This window comes from Symphalangus syndactylus, chromosome 1 (assembly GCF_028878055.3).
Source record: "Symphalangus syndactylus isolate Jambi chromosome 1, NHGRI_mSymSyn1-v2.1_pri, whole genome shotgun sequence".
Classification (NCBI taxonomy): domain Eukaryota; kingdom Metazoa; phylum Chordata; class Mammalia; order Primates; family Hylobatidae; genus Symphalangus; species Symphalangus syndactylus.
The window spans coordinates 14,045,630-14,061,912 of NC_072423.2; the positions used below are offsets into that span (position 1 = coordinate 14,045,630).

At 33.7% G+C, this 16,283-nt stretch overlaps 1 protein-coding gene across 9 annotated transcripts in view; it reads left to right on the forward strand.

Moving 5' to 3' along the window:
* The window catches only part of NETO1 (neuropilin and tolloid like 1), a 127,401-nt gene extending 111,500 nt beyond the window's left edge, over positions 1-15,901 (forward strand). The window contains exons 8-12 of one of the 9 annotated variants that reach the window (XR_008660663.2): positions 2,067-2,180; positions 7,585-8,143; positions 9,104-9,178; positions 9,882-9,928; positions 15,446-15,901. Coding sequence is in view for 6 of the 9 variants with exons in the window: in XM_055296576.2 (XP_055152551.1) it covers positions 2,067-2,180; positions 7,585-8,143; positions 9,070-9,136 (740 nt within the window). In the remaining 3 variants the exon portion in view is untranslated. Of the gene's footprint in view, positions 1-2,066; positions 2,181-7,584; positions 8,144-9,069; positions 9,179-9,881; positions 9,929-10,026 lie in introns of all 9 variants that reach the window. The other 8 variants (XR_008660654.2, XR_008660658.2, XM_055296576.2 and 5 more) reach the window with 8 other exon arrangements.
* Positions 15,902-16,283: the final 382 nt, after the last annotated feature.

The following is a 16,283-nucleotide window of genomic DNA, read 5'->3' on the forward strand; positions in this document are numbered from 1 at the left end:
TTCACAACTACCAAGCAGCAGAAACAGACACAATCCCATTTGGATTATTTGGAATTCAAATTCCAGTGCTCTCACCAACATACTAATGCACTTCACTCGATTAGCAAAATGCAATGTTATTTTTATTTGTATGTTTAAATTTTTAAACTGACCCATCCTATTTAATAATAATTATAATAATTTTTCCAACTCATAGAAGGTCGGTAAATATATAATTTTTAAAGGTATTTCTTACTTGATGGGTAGTTATACTTTCAAAACCTATACTAAAATTTGTTAGGTAGTAAGTATTTTAAGCATTTTTACAAAAGCATTTTACAACCATTCTAATATAAAATTTGCCAAAATCTCCTTTATACGCTGTGTACACATTTTGACAACATTCACTATCTAATTAACAGACCTTATCAATTCTGCAAAAGCCATTATAGTCAGCTACAGAAATTCAAATTTAGTTGCTTACTAAAGAGCAGGTCTTTACAATAATATACCGGATTGTTAAATTTTACATTATGAAAGGTTTATACAGAACAGTACTTAACAAATCATTAGCAAAATAAAGTGTTAAGCATGATACTTTTTTTTTTCAAAATGACTACTACATATTTTCTACTCTAATTTTCATTTTCCAAAATTACTATTATATGCTTTTTACTCTTTAACCAGGAACACAAAGTCAAAATGAACAGAGAGGGAACTGTTTTGGGTTGGGGGAGGAGGTATGGGATGAAGAACCAGGAAGAATCATGTTGCTTGAATTAGCTATTTCTTTGCCTTACTTTTGGTTTTCAGAATTTGAGTGTTCTATTTTTTTAAGGATTTCTCTGGGAGTATTAAGATATAGTAAGTTGCCGTAAGTATATTCAATTGCAAAGTATTGTTTTGACAGTTGTGATTAGTGTAGCAAATATAGTAAAGAAACTAACGCTAAAACTTATGTAGTATACAGTTTTGAAAGTGAAAAATAAACTCATTATAACATGACTGCAGTGTCTAAATAGTACTGATCATTAATATATCTTCATTTGTTAATCATTGGAAATTAATGTGTTTCGTGTGCAATAGATTTTGCTAGAATGCCTGTCCTTAAAAGGATTGTAGAGCCTTTATTGAAAAAAAACAGTAAAATTGGATTTCATCTGATACGTGGAGTGGATACAAAGGTAAAAACAAAAGTTAGGTTTAAGAGCACTTTCTGTAAGCAACCATCCACAATGCAATATTACTATAAAGACTGATCACTTAAAATATTCTGTCACTCCAATAATGAAAGAAATGTATTTTGCCTTATATTGAAATCATATCTAACGTTTTACATTGCTATATTAAACTCATGTTTTCTCATCATTATTTAGCCATATTTTATACCTTCTTGAAGTTCATATTTTACCTCTCAGTTCCCTCAATGTGCATTGTAATCTGGAGATAATGATCATTGTACATCAAATCACTAGAATGTATGAAATACATGCATAGTAAGCTAATTTTATCACCATATATATTAAATGTAATAAGCGTAATATGTTTTTTATGTTGTTCAAGATTAATTTTTTCATGATTCTGAATTTCTGTGGCATTTTGTTTTTTCATATTCTTAAGTAATGTTACAGGGTTTGCTTTAGTATATTTTATTCATTAGTACTTGGTAAGTATATATTTTTTAAAATTATTTTAAAATTTCTATTAGGTGTTTTTGCACAGCGAAACTAAATTTATACATTCTTAATTTCTGTATAAAGTATAATTTATGCACATGGTAGATGCTTCAGGTTTGCTAAATAAATATGCCTACTTAAAAAAATGTGGATAATGTACTTCATTTTAATGATGGAAAATACCCTATGGCATTTTTATAAGCTGAGCCTCTCTAGAGGAATGCCAGCACTGTTAGTAACACAAGAAATAATTACCACTACGGCACCATTTCTGAAAATCGCGTGGAAGATCATATCTCAGTTTGTGGCAAATTATTCTAATCATTTTATTTTTAGATTCGTAATGTGAGCGATTTACTACTGAACATCAGTTATAACTTTCTTCCTGTGTCTTGTTATTCTTGTTTTTAGCTCCTTGTGAAGGCAACACATTCTTCTGCCATAGTAACATGTGTATTAATAATACTTTGGTCTGCAATGGACTCCAGAACTGTGTGTATCCTTGGGATGAAAATCACTGTAAAGGTAATGATTAGTCCCTGAAATTTGAAAAAATTTCCTCCCTGTGGAGTGGGGTAGAAGTTGATATGTATCAATCAGACAGTCTTTAAAATAAGAGTGTGTAGTGCCTTTTATGAGCACTGAGTATGTCTTGTAATCGATTTGTAAGCATTTTTCTTAGCCTTTACTCATACCGTGTCCAGATGTTCCGTTATTCATCAGTGCACAGTGGACTATCCTTAGCGCTTGAATTCTCATTAAAGACATCACCTTATTAGAGGCTGCAGAGCTATGAAAATAGGAGCTTTCAGGGGAGCACACTACTTTGCTATCATGTGTGATACTGTCTGCTTGTGGTTACACCTCTCATTCATTCCAGTTTGTTTTGATTGGACTTTCTGTACATACTCTAGAGATAAAATATGTTGAACTAGCATTTGTACTTTTCAATTACTTCCAGCTACTTCACTTCAGTTTTGCTGCGAAAATGCTTTTCTTCCTTTCCCATGAACATAGCTCCCGAAGCCCTTGCCTCCTTCCCTTGTCTATACACAAAGGCTTGTTTATGTACACAGGGATCTTTGGCTGGATTATGGATGTTGCATGTTTTAGTTAAGATGAAACTGCCATATGAAGTATTTTACTGAGATCCAATATTAAACAATTGACAAAAGAAGATAGGCAAATAACTCTTTCATGCTTGAAGTCCAATATTATCTACTAAGTGCCTTCTGTGCATAGAAGTAAAGAAGTAATACCACAGTATTCATTGTTTCATACAGTCAGTAGGAAAGGCAACTATTTTGTTGTTGATTACTTTCGTAATCCATTACTTTTGAATGGATTAGAAATTTACTTTCTAAGTGATCTTATTGCAGACCTGTTAATAATTCGTAGTCACCACTGGCTTTGCTTTGCCCTAAATAAATGTGGTCCCATGTGTGTAAGAAATATTTGACATGCAACAAATGTGAATGGATGTGCATTATGAAAGTCAATATTTATTTTTTCAGAAAGAAAAATGATTCGTTTAACTTTTAATTCATTCTCTTGTGATAGGAGAAAAAAATTTCATTATTGCAGTCATTTCTAATTTATGGAGGTTATGCCTATGGCAAGCATGTAGTGTAGCCTAAAGTTTGTCCCATGTGCCCTTGAAAAGAATATGTGTTTGGTGTTGTTGAGTGGAGTGTTCTACAGGTACCTGTTATGTCTGGTAGGCTTATAGCATTGTTCAATTCTTCTGTTTGCCTTTGATTTTCTGCTATGTTTTATCCATTATTGAAAGTGGGTGTTAAATTTTTCAGCTATCATGGTTGAATTGTCTCCTCTCTTCACTTCTGTAAAATTTTTCTTTCATGTAATTTTAAGCTTGGTTGCTAAATTCATATATGTGTGTAATTGTTATATCTTCCTCATGGACTTTTTATCGCTACAAAACAATCTTCTAGAGTTTAGGGCAGTGTTTTGTCTTGAGTGATACTTTTTCTGACATTAGTATAACCACTATGTCTTTCTTATGGTTTGGTTTCCATTCTTCTTTTCCACGTTTTTATTTTCAGTCTATCTGCATGTTTGAATATAAAGTGTTTCTTTTGTAGACAGTCTACATTTGTATCTTATTTTTTATCCAGGCTGAAAATCTTTTCCTTTTCCTTGAGTTCTGTAATCCATTCACATTTAGTACTGTCATTGATATAGTTGGACTTATATATTCAATTATACTTTTTGTTTCTAAATGTCTCATGCATTTTTCTCTTTTCCTTCTTTATTGCTTTCTTCTGCATTAAGTTAGTATATTCCAGTGCAACGTTTTAATTAGAGTTTTTAATGCATTTTTTTACTTTCTTAGTTGCTTTAGGGCTTAAAACATACAGCTTAGCTTCTCAGAATGTATTTTAGATTTATACTAACTTAATTATAGTGAGACATAGAAACATTCTTCCTATATAGCTCTATTCTCTTTTCCCTTTTCCAATTATATTTGTACATATTAAATTTTTCAACGTTACAAGCCCAATAATACATTCCAATAATTATTACTTTATATAACTGTATGCCTTTTAAAGTGGTTGGGAGAAGAAAGGACAGCAAGTATATCAGTGTAACTTTTTATATAATCCTTCTGATTTACTATTTCTGGTTCTCTTCATTTGTTTTTCTAGACTTGCATTACCCTGGTTTCGTTTCCTTACCCAATAACATTTTAGCTCCCACCTTGTTTATGTATATTGTCACCAAATATATTGCAGTTATGTAAGTTATAGTCCAACATTACGATTATATACATAGAACATTGCTTTTTTAAAAAAAGTTAAGTGAAGACTGCAGAAGAAAGATGCCACTCTACTGTCCTTTGTAATTATTTCCGTAATCACCGTTACAGACTTTACTTGCTTCCCTGTTTATTATCTGTTCAATTTTTTCATGTGGATTTGAGTTACTGTCTGAACTCACTTGTTTTCAACATGAACTCTCTTCAATATTTATTTTAAGGAAGCTCTTTTATCATTGAATTATCTTCATTTTTGCCTGTCTCACAATGTCTTTCATTTGTGAAGGCAGGTTTGCTGGATAATGGGTTTTTGGTTGACAGGTATCTGCTGGGGTTTTGTTGTTGCTGTTGTTGTTTGGTTTTATTTTGTGTTGCTTTTGCTTGTAGCACTGCATGTGTCTTGATGTTGCCTTCTGGCCTCCACTGATGATAACTCAGCTGTTAATTTGATTGAGGCTCCTTTCTATGATGAGTTTTTTTTTCCTCTGTTGCTTTCAAGGTGTTTTATTTATTTTTTTTTAATGTTTTCAATGCCATACGTCTTTGCGTGGATCTCTTTGCATTTATCCTACTTGGAGTTTGTTGAACTTGGATGTGAGTTTTCTAATTAAGTTTGGGAAGTTTTAGCTCCTCTAGTTTTTTGTTGTTGTTGTTGTTTTTCCTGTTACTTTCCATCTCTCCTTTGTTTCTTATACTCCCATTACAGCATGTTAGTGTGCTTGTGGATTTGCCACATTTTTTTTTTCTGAGACTCTGTTATTGTTCTGCCTTCTTGTTTTGAAACTCATTTTCATATTGCACTATTCTCATGCCTCTATCTTTATAAAGTTAGTTGATGCTTTCTTCTTCCAGCTGAAATGTACTGTTGATGCTCCAGGAAATTATCATGTTAGTAATTGCACTGCTCAATTCCAGACTTTTCATTTTTGTATGATTTATATTTCTTTATTAATATTCTCTATTTGATGAGCATTGTCCTCATTTTCTTTAGCTTCTTCAATCATAGTTTGCTTTAGTTCCTTAGACATACTGATTATAGCTGCTCTGAAATCTTTGTCTGCCAACTCCGATATCTGGCTCCCCAAAGGGTCTTTTCATTGCCTACTTTTTTTTTTTCCTATGTATACACTTCGCTTTACTGTTTCTTTACATGCCTTACAATGTTTTGTTGAAAATCACATGTTAGATTAGTAGCATCTCTGAATACTAACTCTTTTCTCCCAGGACTTGTAGTTTTCTTGTTTGTTTCTAAATGTAGACTTGGCTGGACCATTTTAGTGAAGCTTCTGATGTTGCACCACAGAGGCCACTGCCTTGGGCTTCTCACCATCAGCCTTGGGCAACACGGTTTTAGCAGGGCTCTCTGTGCCTCTCTCATTTCCTGTTCTCTCTATTTAGCTATCACCTCTGTTGGTATTGCAGCCAGTTGTTAGTCTCCACCGATTGCCGACTGATTGCTCTACTGCTTTCGACAATGCCCAAGATCATAAATTTTTCTACAGTCTGGTCAATTAATTTTAATTAATTGCAAGGGTAGTCCTTGAGCCTGGCCTTTGTGAGTCGTTATAACCCAGGAGGACTCTCGTTAGCTGTTACTCTCCTAGCTTGTTCTGTTAAACTTCTAGATATTCTAAGGTTCTTCTTATTGCTCTTAAGACACAATCTCTTAATTGCATACTTAGTTGCATACTGCCTCTTAAGTGCATACAGCACTCGGTATTCCCAGGTGGTTTCCCATCCAAGTACCAGCTAGGCCGTCTTAAAACACTAAGAGGCAGTTAGTGTCTTTGAAGCAATAAGACGAACTTTGAATGTCTAGAAGCCTGTGCATACCACAAAATCTCCATAGTTTTTGAAATTATCATTAGGCTTGAGTTTCTCCACACACCATTTCAAATAAACTTTATTTAGGGGAAGCTATAATGCTTTCTGTACTTGCAGCCTGACTCTCTTTCTGGGCACAACTTCTTCTGGGTGGGGGCAGGAACGGTGGTGCAGGTCTGTTTATGCACAGAGCACTTGGGTGAGGTTGCTAACATGTGGTGTTGTCAACTTGCCACTCCAGGCAGCTCTCCTGCGTCAGCAAACTTGGGTAAGCATGATCCAGGCCTGGCATTCTCCACTGGAGACACCTGGTGTTGACCTCCTGCCCTCCAAGTGGAGGCTGAGAGGAGGAACCTCCGGAGCCTCAGACATCTCAGCCACTCAGGCCAGAAAAGAAGCCTGACCAACACGGACCTGGTTGGGCATTGAGAAATGCTGGTGGCTTTCCCCTCCTAAGGAGATTCCATAACTCACTTAACTGGGAGCTGCAGGGAAAGGGTGCCCTGCCTTCTTCTCCACACCTCCCTGAGTAGGGCTCCCATCATGGTGAATCAAGAGTGGAGGAAGCAAGTCATGGCTCAAATGCCACAGACTGTCACTGTTCCTAAGGACATTTAGTAGATTGGTTTATATAAATATATCTCCACTTGATGTACACCATTAGGACAATTTCCTGAGTTTCATTAAACCAGGCTTTAATTGGTTGAGTTTTTAAAATAATTTTCTACCAGTTGTGATTATTTCATTTGGGAAAGAGTCCATGCCATCAATCCAGAAGTGTGTGTCTTCAGATTGAATTGAATTATCCTTTGGTATCAAAATATTGTGGTTACTTTATAGATAGCGTGTGTATGTGTGTGTGTGTGTGTGTGTGTGTGTGTGTGTGTGTGTGTGTATTTTAAGATGAGATGCTGGACAATGGGGAGGGGGGCTATTTTTAAGACTGGTCATGCATTTTTTTGTGAAAAAAGAGATTGTATTTATTTTTAAATATTTTCTTAAGCTATGATAGATTAGATAGATAGAGGATAGTGTATGTGTATGTGTGTTTGTGTGTGTGTATGTGTGTGCGTGTGTGTGTGTTTTAAGCTGAGATGCTGGGCTATGGGGAGGGAGGGCTATTTTTAAGGCTGCTCAGTGGATTTTTTTGGTGTGAAAACAAGACCTTGTATTTATTTTTATATATTTTCTTAAGCTATTATAAGCCTGTAAAAATTCTGTGCTCAGCCTGCTTTAAGTTTTTAATATACATTTTGACTATAATATTAATGTTTGCTGCGTTGTTTCTTGTTTTGTCCGTTTGTTGTTTTTACTCCCTCCAACCTGTAGAGAAGAGGAAAACCAGCCTGCTGGACCAGCTGACCAACACCAGTGGGACTGTCATTGGCGTGACTTCCTGCATCGTGATCATCCTCATTATCATCTCTGTCATCGTACAGATCAAACAGCCTCGTAAAAAGTATGTCCAAAGGAAATCAGACTTTGACCAGACAGTTTTCCAGGAGGTATTTGAACCTCCTCATTATGAGTTATGCACTCTCAGAGGGACAGGAGCTACAGCTGACTTTGCAGATGTGGCAGATGACTTTGAAAATTACCATAAACTGCGGAGGTCATCTTCCAAATGCATTCATGACCATCACTGTGGATCACAGCTGTCCAGCACTAAAGGCAGCCGCAGTAACCTCAGCACAAGAGATGCTTCTATCTTGACAGAGATGCCCACACAGCCAGGAAAACCCCTCATCCCACCCATGAACAGAAGAAATATCCTTGTCATGAAACACAACTACTCGCAAGATGCTGCAGATGCCTGTGACATAGATGAAATCGAAGAGGTGCCGACCACCAGTCACAGGCTGGCCAGACACGATAAAGCCGTCCAGCGGTCAGTATCCATAGATTTTTTGATGACAACTATTACCTGAGGACTGAAATACTTCCAGAGTATTGTCTTCTATTTTGTCTTCATATTTCAGTTTTCCTTTAATTAATGATTTAAACCCTAGTTTCCCATAGTTTCCCTCTTCTTTTTCCTTTTCACTGCTATCCATATTCTTCGTAAACCTCATACATGTGCATGGTATGTATGTGTGTGAACACACATGCACACAGAGACCAAAGATACTTTAAACGTATACACATATTTTATAAAATTATGGCTTTTAATTTATAGTACAGATTTATAATGCAAACTTGCTTCCATGTGACCATTGCTCCCATCAGTATTTATATATTTTGAGATATGAAATGATACTTGAAAACGATTGCCTTACCAAGATGGCTCACCCATCTTGATGAACAATTTTAATCCCAAAATAACGTATTTTTCAATATAATGTATTTATTTTTGGTAGGAACACAAAAATACTTTTCTTTCACACATTACATATTATTTATATTAGGAATTGCATAGGATAGTATAGTATATTCATCATTTACACTTAAATGTTGTAAGAAATAGTAGAAACATTTGATTTATTTTCCTTTAATTATAAACGCAATATTATCTGTGTTGTAGTATTAGCCTTAAAATGAGTAAAAGTTTTGAGAAAAAATATTTAAATTTAGGAAAAATTATTTTAAATTCTGAAATCTTGTCGACTTATACTTCGTTTTGCATGTTTACTAGCATTTAGTTTATTTTATAAATCGTGATATACTCTCTCCATTCATTATACATTCTCAAAACCTAAAATACTTTAGTTGATTTGATATGTTTTGCATGCTGACATAAGTCTATTTCCACAGTTTTCTGAATTTTAAAAATGCTTTTGAGTAAATATTTGTATACATTTTTTTTTGTGCAAATAGTATTTTGTTGAATGAAATAGCCATAACATTCCAGGTTCTGCCTCATTGGGTCTCTAAGCAAACATGAATCTGAATACAACACAACTAGGGTCTAAAAAGAAAATTCAAGGTAAGCAGATGCCCTTGGTTCATTTTCCTACTTTGTCGTATTCTGTTTTGTTGCAACTGTCTTGTAGTTTTTTAGGGAATGTGCTATTTATCCATTATTTCTTGAGATATGTGTTTCATGACATTTCATGATTAGAAATACGATGGGTTCAGTGTTTATAGGAGAGATGATTCTCAGGATACATACCTTTAAAACAAATCTTAGTATTCTTACCATCAAGAATTGTACTAAAATGTAATTTAGAAGGACATCAAATTAATAATCTAAATTTTACTTGTTTTAAGATAAAGTTTTAATGAACTATCTCCAAAGAAATACTAGAAAAAACCCAAGGTTTTCAAACTAAGAAAATAGAATATTCAGTCTCAGTATAGCTGAAGTTAATATTTAAAACTGGTAACTACTTTCTTTATGTAATTTGGCAACATTCTACTCAAAATTCGTACACTAAATATTTTTGGTACTGACACAATTTATAAACTCTTATTTTTGCATGAATATGTAGCTCATCTCATCAAAATTAAATGCAGCATGTTATGTCAAATTTTATACTATAAAATTTGAATGCAAAAGGTTTCATTAATCCTGGTTGTCTATGTGTACATCGATTTTGTCATCAGATATCACAATGGCTTTACTTTTTGCTCTTAATTGTCTATATCTATATTAGCCTAATTTGTCTCCAATTGAATTTGCTTGACAGCTAATCTCTTCTAAACTCCTCAAGCCCATCAACTATTCTTGAACTAGGTGAATGCATTTCCGTGCTCTATATTACCTTAATAAATTGGTGTATTTGTATGCATTTTTCATTGGGAGAAAATGTTTTAACTGTTTTTTATTTTCAGAGAAGAACTATTTATACAAACATGGGGACTGTGAAAAGAAAATTCTATAGTGAATTGTGAAAAGTGGACATATTTCTAAATTCATTCCACTGCCTTTATCCAAACTTAAGAATTACAGACATTTGTTATTCCTTCGGCAAGACATCCCCGCTGCACAATGATATGTTCATTTCGTAATTTGGTTGCTGGCCACCAAGTGCTCCTTAGTTTTTAAATACATTTTGAGATTAACTGGAAACTTGAAGAAGAAATTAGTTCCCGATTAAGACTATCCCAACTTTATTTTTATTGTCAGTTTCACTTTTGTTTCTATGTTGTTTTATGTCTTTGTTATATAATTGTACATTGTGTGATATGTGAAAAAAACACGAATTTGGATGAACCTTGTATTACATGTACATTGTTTTCATTATATAGACAGCTTGAGAATAGTGCGTTCCTGAATGATTTTGAACATGCTACAGTGAAAAGTGACAGTGTGGACCATGGAATCACCAGCTAGAGGTTATGGACTATACACACCTATTATTATATTCTGATTAAATACAGGAAAAAGTAACGAGTAAAATTACGAGATTGCAATAAAAAATTTCATTTTTTGGTCTTTCCTATATACCCCTGATTTCCTTTTTGTTTTGTATCAAAGAAAGTACTGAGTTTCAGAAATCCTTTTTGAAGTCATATATTTTACCATTCATACCCTACAGTAGAAATGTTTTTGATTAAGCTCTCAGCAATATTACCAAACTGACAGTTTGAGAAAATACCCTGCATGTCAGTACTGGATATTGGAGTTGGGAAAATATCCTTTTTGTTAGACACGTTGTAAAAAGCATGCATTGTCAAATACTGTTGTTACTCTTCCATTTCTTTATGTCATATGCTTGCTACTTATGACTTTTTATATAAATATATATAAAATGTAGAATAATTTCCTAATTTGAGTTAAGAGAAATGTTTTCTTCCATTAGAAGGATTAAAAAACTGACTCACATAAATACACATTTTATATCAACTCTTTCCACCTTTTAGGGTACAGGATGTCCTTCAGTATTGAGGTTTACTTCCCAAAATATTTGGCTTCTAAAAGTTTAGGGGAATATTTTCTTCTTTTAGAACAGGGAACTCTTTTTAAAACTGCTTTAAAATCACAATCCCTTTTAGGAACTAAACTACACCATTATGAATTATTCTTATTCTCAGGCACACATAATACACCTGAAAGCTTAGTGATTATGATGTGTTTAACATAAAGTAAAATCCTAAAATATATTTTATTGCTATTAAATTATATACACACTCTGTAAAGTTTGATTTGGTGAGTGGTTATTTTTTAAAATATTCAATGTGTAATCTTACAAAATAAATTTTTAAAATAAGAATTACTGCCAGTATATATGCTTCCCAACATTTTCAAAACTAGTGAATTCTCCAGGTTGAAAGAACTCTGTCCTTCCGCTAGCAGAGCGGTCTGGTCTACTAAAATTTGGACTGTGCAATTCCAGCAGGCTTTGCAAACTAAATAGATGAATTACTGTTATACTTCCCTACTAGGAATTCAATGTCATATATGTTAAAAAATAAGTAAATAGAAAATAAAATAAAATTTTATAATAGAAAAGTCAAAGAATTATCATAGCCGCTATAAACACCCTATCTTGAAAAAATGTCAAGCTACAGCGTCACTCCAATGAATCTGATAAACTAGGTAATCAGAAAAGGTTTTGAAAATGACACAGATTATTTTTCATTGTTATGCTACATAGTTTTATACACATTGCTTATGATAAAATGTACCCTTTTTTATTTGGCTTGACTGGTTTATTTATTACCATGGTTCCTTTTTTGCCCTTTAATTCAAAATTAATACACCAAATATTTTTTAAAGGATTAATCCTATCTTAGATTGCTTTCTCCATTTAAAAATCTTCAGAGGACTCCTTTCTCTTTGAATTATAATCTCAAAAGTATGATATAACCGTCAAGATTTTTTTATTTGTAACAGCAATAAAAATAGTGAAATAAGTTAGGTGAACACTTGACTATTAATTTGTTCTATAACTGTCCGGGATGTCCGTCCCCCCCCCCCCCCAGTTTCTCCTAAATATACAGAATGCTGATTCCCTGCTTAAAAGATATTTTCACCGGAAGTCTACTAATGGGACTTAAAAAAAAAAAACACTAAATGAAGTGTAATAATAAGAATGAATAGCTCACATACATTTAACACACAGCAGCTTCATGGGAAAACAACTGTATTTTAAATGAAGAACAGGCCTCCTCAGTGATAACTCTAAAATTTCTCAACAATGTACAGACACAGACTAATCATAAAAGAAGATCATGACGATACTGGGCAGTGTCTGCAGGCAGCCTTTTCTCCTGGCATTCACTCTAGATGCTGAAACTTGGGAGTGCAGGGCTCTAGCAGAGCTGGGAGATGTTCTCTGGAGGGTTCTGGTGGTGCTTATTTATCAGCCAGTATTGAGATTTGTCAATATATCAAAAACTATTTAGTAGCTATATCAGACCTTATCACCTGAATGCAACCTTTGGCCCACATTCTAAAGGTGGTGACACACATAGTTAAGGAATGAGATGTTTCAAGACTTTTAAGTCATGTTATTTTAATAAATGATTATATTTTTTGATAAAGTGAATTCGAATATTACCAACTCAAGTGCTTTATTGATTTAACAAGATGATTTCAAATAATGTATTAAGTTAGCCTGCTCCGTTAATTTGATAAAGCTCTTCTTTTTCGTTTTATTTTTTCGAGGTTTCATTCACTTTTCAAAATCATGGTAGCACATCATCACATGCAATGCCAATGAAGCCCCATATTAAGCTTCGTACTTCTGTCCAAATGTATTGTAGTTGCCTAATTTCAAGGTTCAAATTTGGAAATCTGATTTATTTTGTATGTTTTTATATACATACCAGTTTTAAGCATTATCTTGCAAAGTAGACATAGCTGGTGTTTGATTTGCCATAATGAACTTGAATTCGATTTTGTAACTAAAATATGGCTATCCACATAATTGGAGATTGATGTCTTTGGGCTTTTAATGGAGAACAAATCACACTGGTGATGCTGGTTTTTCTGTTTCACATTGACTTTTGCTCTAGAAGCATATCCGTGAGTCTGATGACTCCATAAGTTACGATCCTCAGGGTTAAGTAACTTAGACCGTTGGCATTACTTTAATATTCACTTAAGCTTCTGTATCATTTTTTTTCTGTATTTTTCCCTTAGGAATTTAATTTGGGTCTTCCTCAAATTGTATAGCTTTTTAAAAAAATTCCATGAATGGGTTTTCCTCAACCTCAGAATATCATAATAAATTACAAGATATGACCCTGGTTCCTATTACCTTGATTAAAGTGATGGCAATTAATTTACTGATGTTTTGTCAGTGAAATAAATAAGAGCATCTTATGAAGTTTGTTTATCTCTGTGATGAAAATGAGTCGTGTCAGATTCCCTCTCTGAAGGGAAGTTAAATAAACAACATTTTTAAAATTCTTTGAATTCTAAATAAATATGCTTTGAAAAGTGAGTTAGGGTTTTGTCTAATTGCACTGAGGCGAGTTAGCTTCTGTGCCATTTTTCTCTGTGCACTTTTTCCTCCATGGATTCATTTCTACATATTGCAGTCTAGCATAAAGGACCCAGCCAAGAAATTGTAAAATAGATTCAACAACAAAATAAACAGGTCTTGAGTTAATTATCAATCTCTATGCACTTAATCAATATTTCTGAAGCCCATCTTAAAGGTTTAATAAAGTAGAAAAATGAAAATATATTGTTAAAATATCCAGAAATGTTTTTATAAATAATCCTCCTAAATAAATCTGAGGCCCTTTGTTAATTTACAATTATCATGATTCATTTTATTAATAAACTTGTTTGAATTGTACTACAAATTTAACTGAATTATATCATCAAAATAAATCAAACAGGGTAATAAAAATAACAATTATAGGTGACTGATGTCAGACTCATAACAACTCATCATTTTCTTGTAGCCTCTGATTCTGTACTTTCTTGTGTATTATTAAAGAGGTAAATGCTCTCTTAAAATGCCTCTAGTTCCTCAGAGGTAGGAAAAATAAACTCAACCTGCTTTGGACTTGTGTATTTACTTGGGTTGGTTTCCAGAATCTCCTTATTCCTGAAACAGTATGATCATGTAGTTAAACTGCTCCTTTATATCTATAAGTACTGTGCAGCCAACATGTTCTTTTTTGTCTCCAACTTCTGCCATCTTTCCAACCTCTGAGGCATGCTATTTTATAGTGGTTTGCTCTTTGAAAAATTGTTTTTGTGCCCTCTCTTAATAGTCACAGATACTGACACAAAACTTAAAAATGACCAGAAAACAATGTATAAATTATTTAAAATAAAACATTCTTTTTATATCACATTATCAAATTTGTACTCTTTATTCACTTTTCCATTAAGTGTGATGTCAATATAGCTAGGCTGTTTTGAGCTTGCATAGTCTGTCTACCAAGCTTCTTCGTAAGTACTTTGAGGGTACAATGAAGAAGGCAGTCTAGGAAGGAACACAATTACAGAGCCTTGTAGAAGGCAGACTGATTACAGGAGCTGTATAAGGAAAATTAAGCCCAACATTATGTGCTGTGTTGGCCATCATGCAAAGCTGATTGCATAACCCTGGTTACCTCCTCCATCATCTTCCATGGAAGATAAAAATAAATTCAAATGTTAATTCAGTAGACATGATGTTTTATAATGAAGTTTGTAGCAGAAGCCTGAGAATGTATGTATCTTCTTAAGAACATCAAGAGAGGCTTTGTGAATAGCTGACCTTCTAAGCAGGTCTTGAAGGATGGAGACAATGGTCAAATAGTAGTGCAGGGAGAAATTGCCACCTAGAGTAATTAAAGCAGATGTAGCCTCGGAAGATCATTTAATTGAGCTGGTTGGAGCATAGACAGGAGGAGTAATACTAAGTATATTTGACAGAGTAGGTTTGAGTTTACATCGTGATTGCTGAGTGCATGGAATACTATCCAAAGGAATTTACATTTTATTCAAGGGAGAATATTTTAAGACCTCATTAGAGTGGAACTTAAGATTTCTACTTTCAGTAGAAGCCTCTGACAGGGTATGTTTGCTAAATTGAATGGGAGTGAAATACAGTAGAATCAAAACAGTGTAGAAACAAGACATGAGAAAGAGTAACTGGCAGATTGTTAGATATCCAGGAATATTTGTCTGGCTTTTTTACTTCTACTATACTTTATTGTTTCAAGGTGATGGTTGACTAGCGAACATACTGAGTGTCACATGCTAAACACTATTTTGAGTGTTCTACATGTAATTTTTTTCCTTGGTCATCTTAGCAATTCTGTGACTAATTAATAATATTTGTTGTTATTTATTGTACAGATGAGGAAACTGAAGAGAGTTTTAGTAACTTTTTTAAGATTACACAATAAACAATGATGAATCAAGCTTTGAAGCCAACCTCACCAACCACAAGATCAACCAACACTCTTCACCAATGTGTAATATAACCATGTTAATATTCAACATAGTATGTACTGCTGAAAGAAGTTGATACTTATTCATATTAACCCTGTAGTTTTGTGTTTCCTCATCTGTAAAAGTATGTATTATAACATCTTCTCTCCACCTTACAGCGTGTGAGGCTCAAATGACCATTCATTGGAAGATATTTTTTATATCCTATAAGGCATTATAAAAATAAATCATTTTTCCTAAATCATGTGTAAACTTCATTTTATGATCGACATGGAACAAAAGTATCATCTATAAAGAGCAATGTAGAGTAACCTCCCTCTGAACTTGTCCACAGTAAAATATGTGACTTTTCTAATCCGATGACTGTTTCTCTGTCTGGATGATATTTCCTCCAGTGCTATTCTGTTGAATCATCATATTGAAGTGCAGTTGTTCATCATCTGTCATTCAACATTGAGTGCCAGAGCTCCTGAGTAACCCCCAAAGCACTCATCAGGAAGTATACACAGAAATAGCAACACTGGAAAGCAAATCTTGTATTTTAGTCACAGATAATTGTTTGGCATAAATTCACATAATAGCATCCTGGTAGATAAGCAAGGAAGCAGACAGCTGTATAGGTAAACACAGTTTTATAAGCAACATTACAATATAAAAAAGTGATATACTGCAGTGAAAATCAAATTTAGTTTTATTTCATACTGTTTATTTGCTCTTTAAAAATCTGTTTGAATCCTCTGAG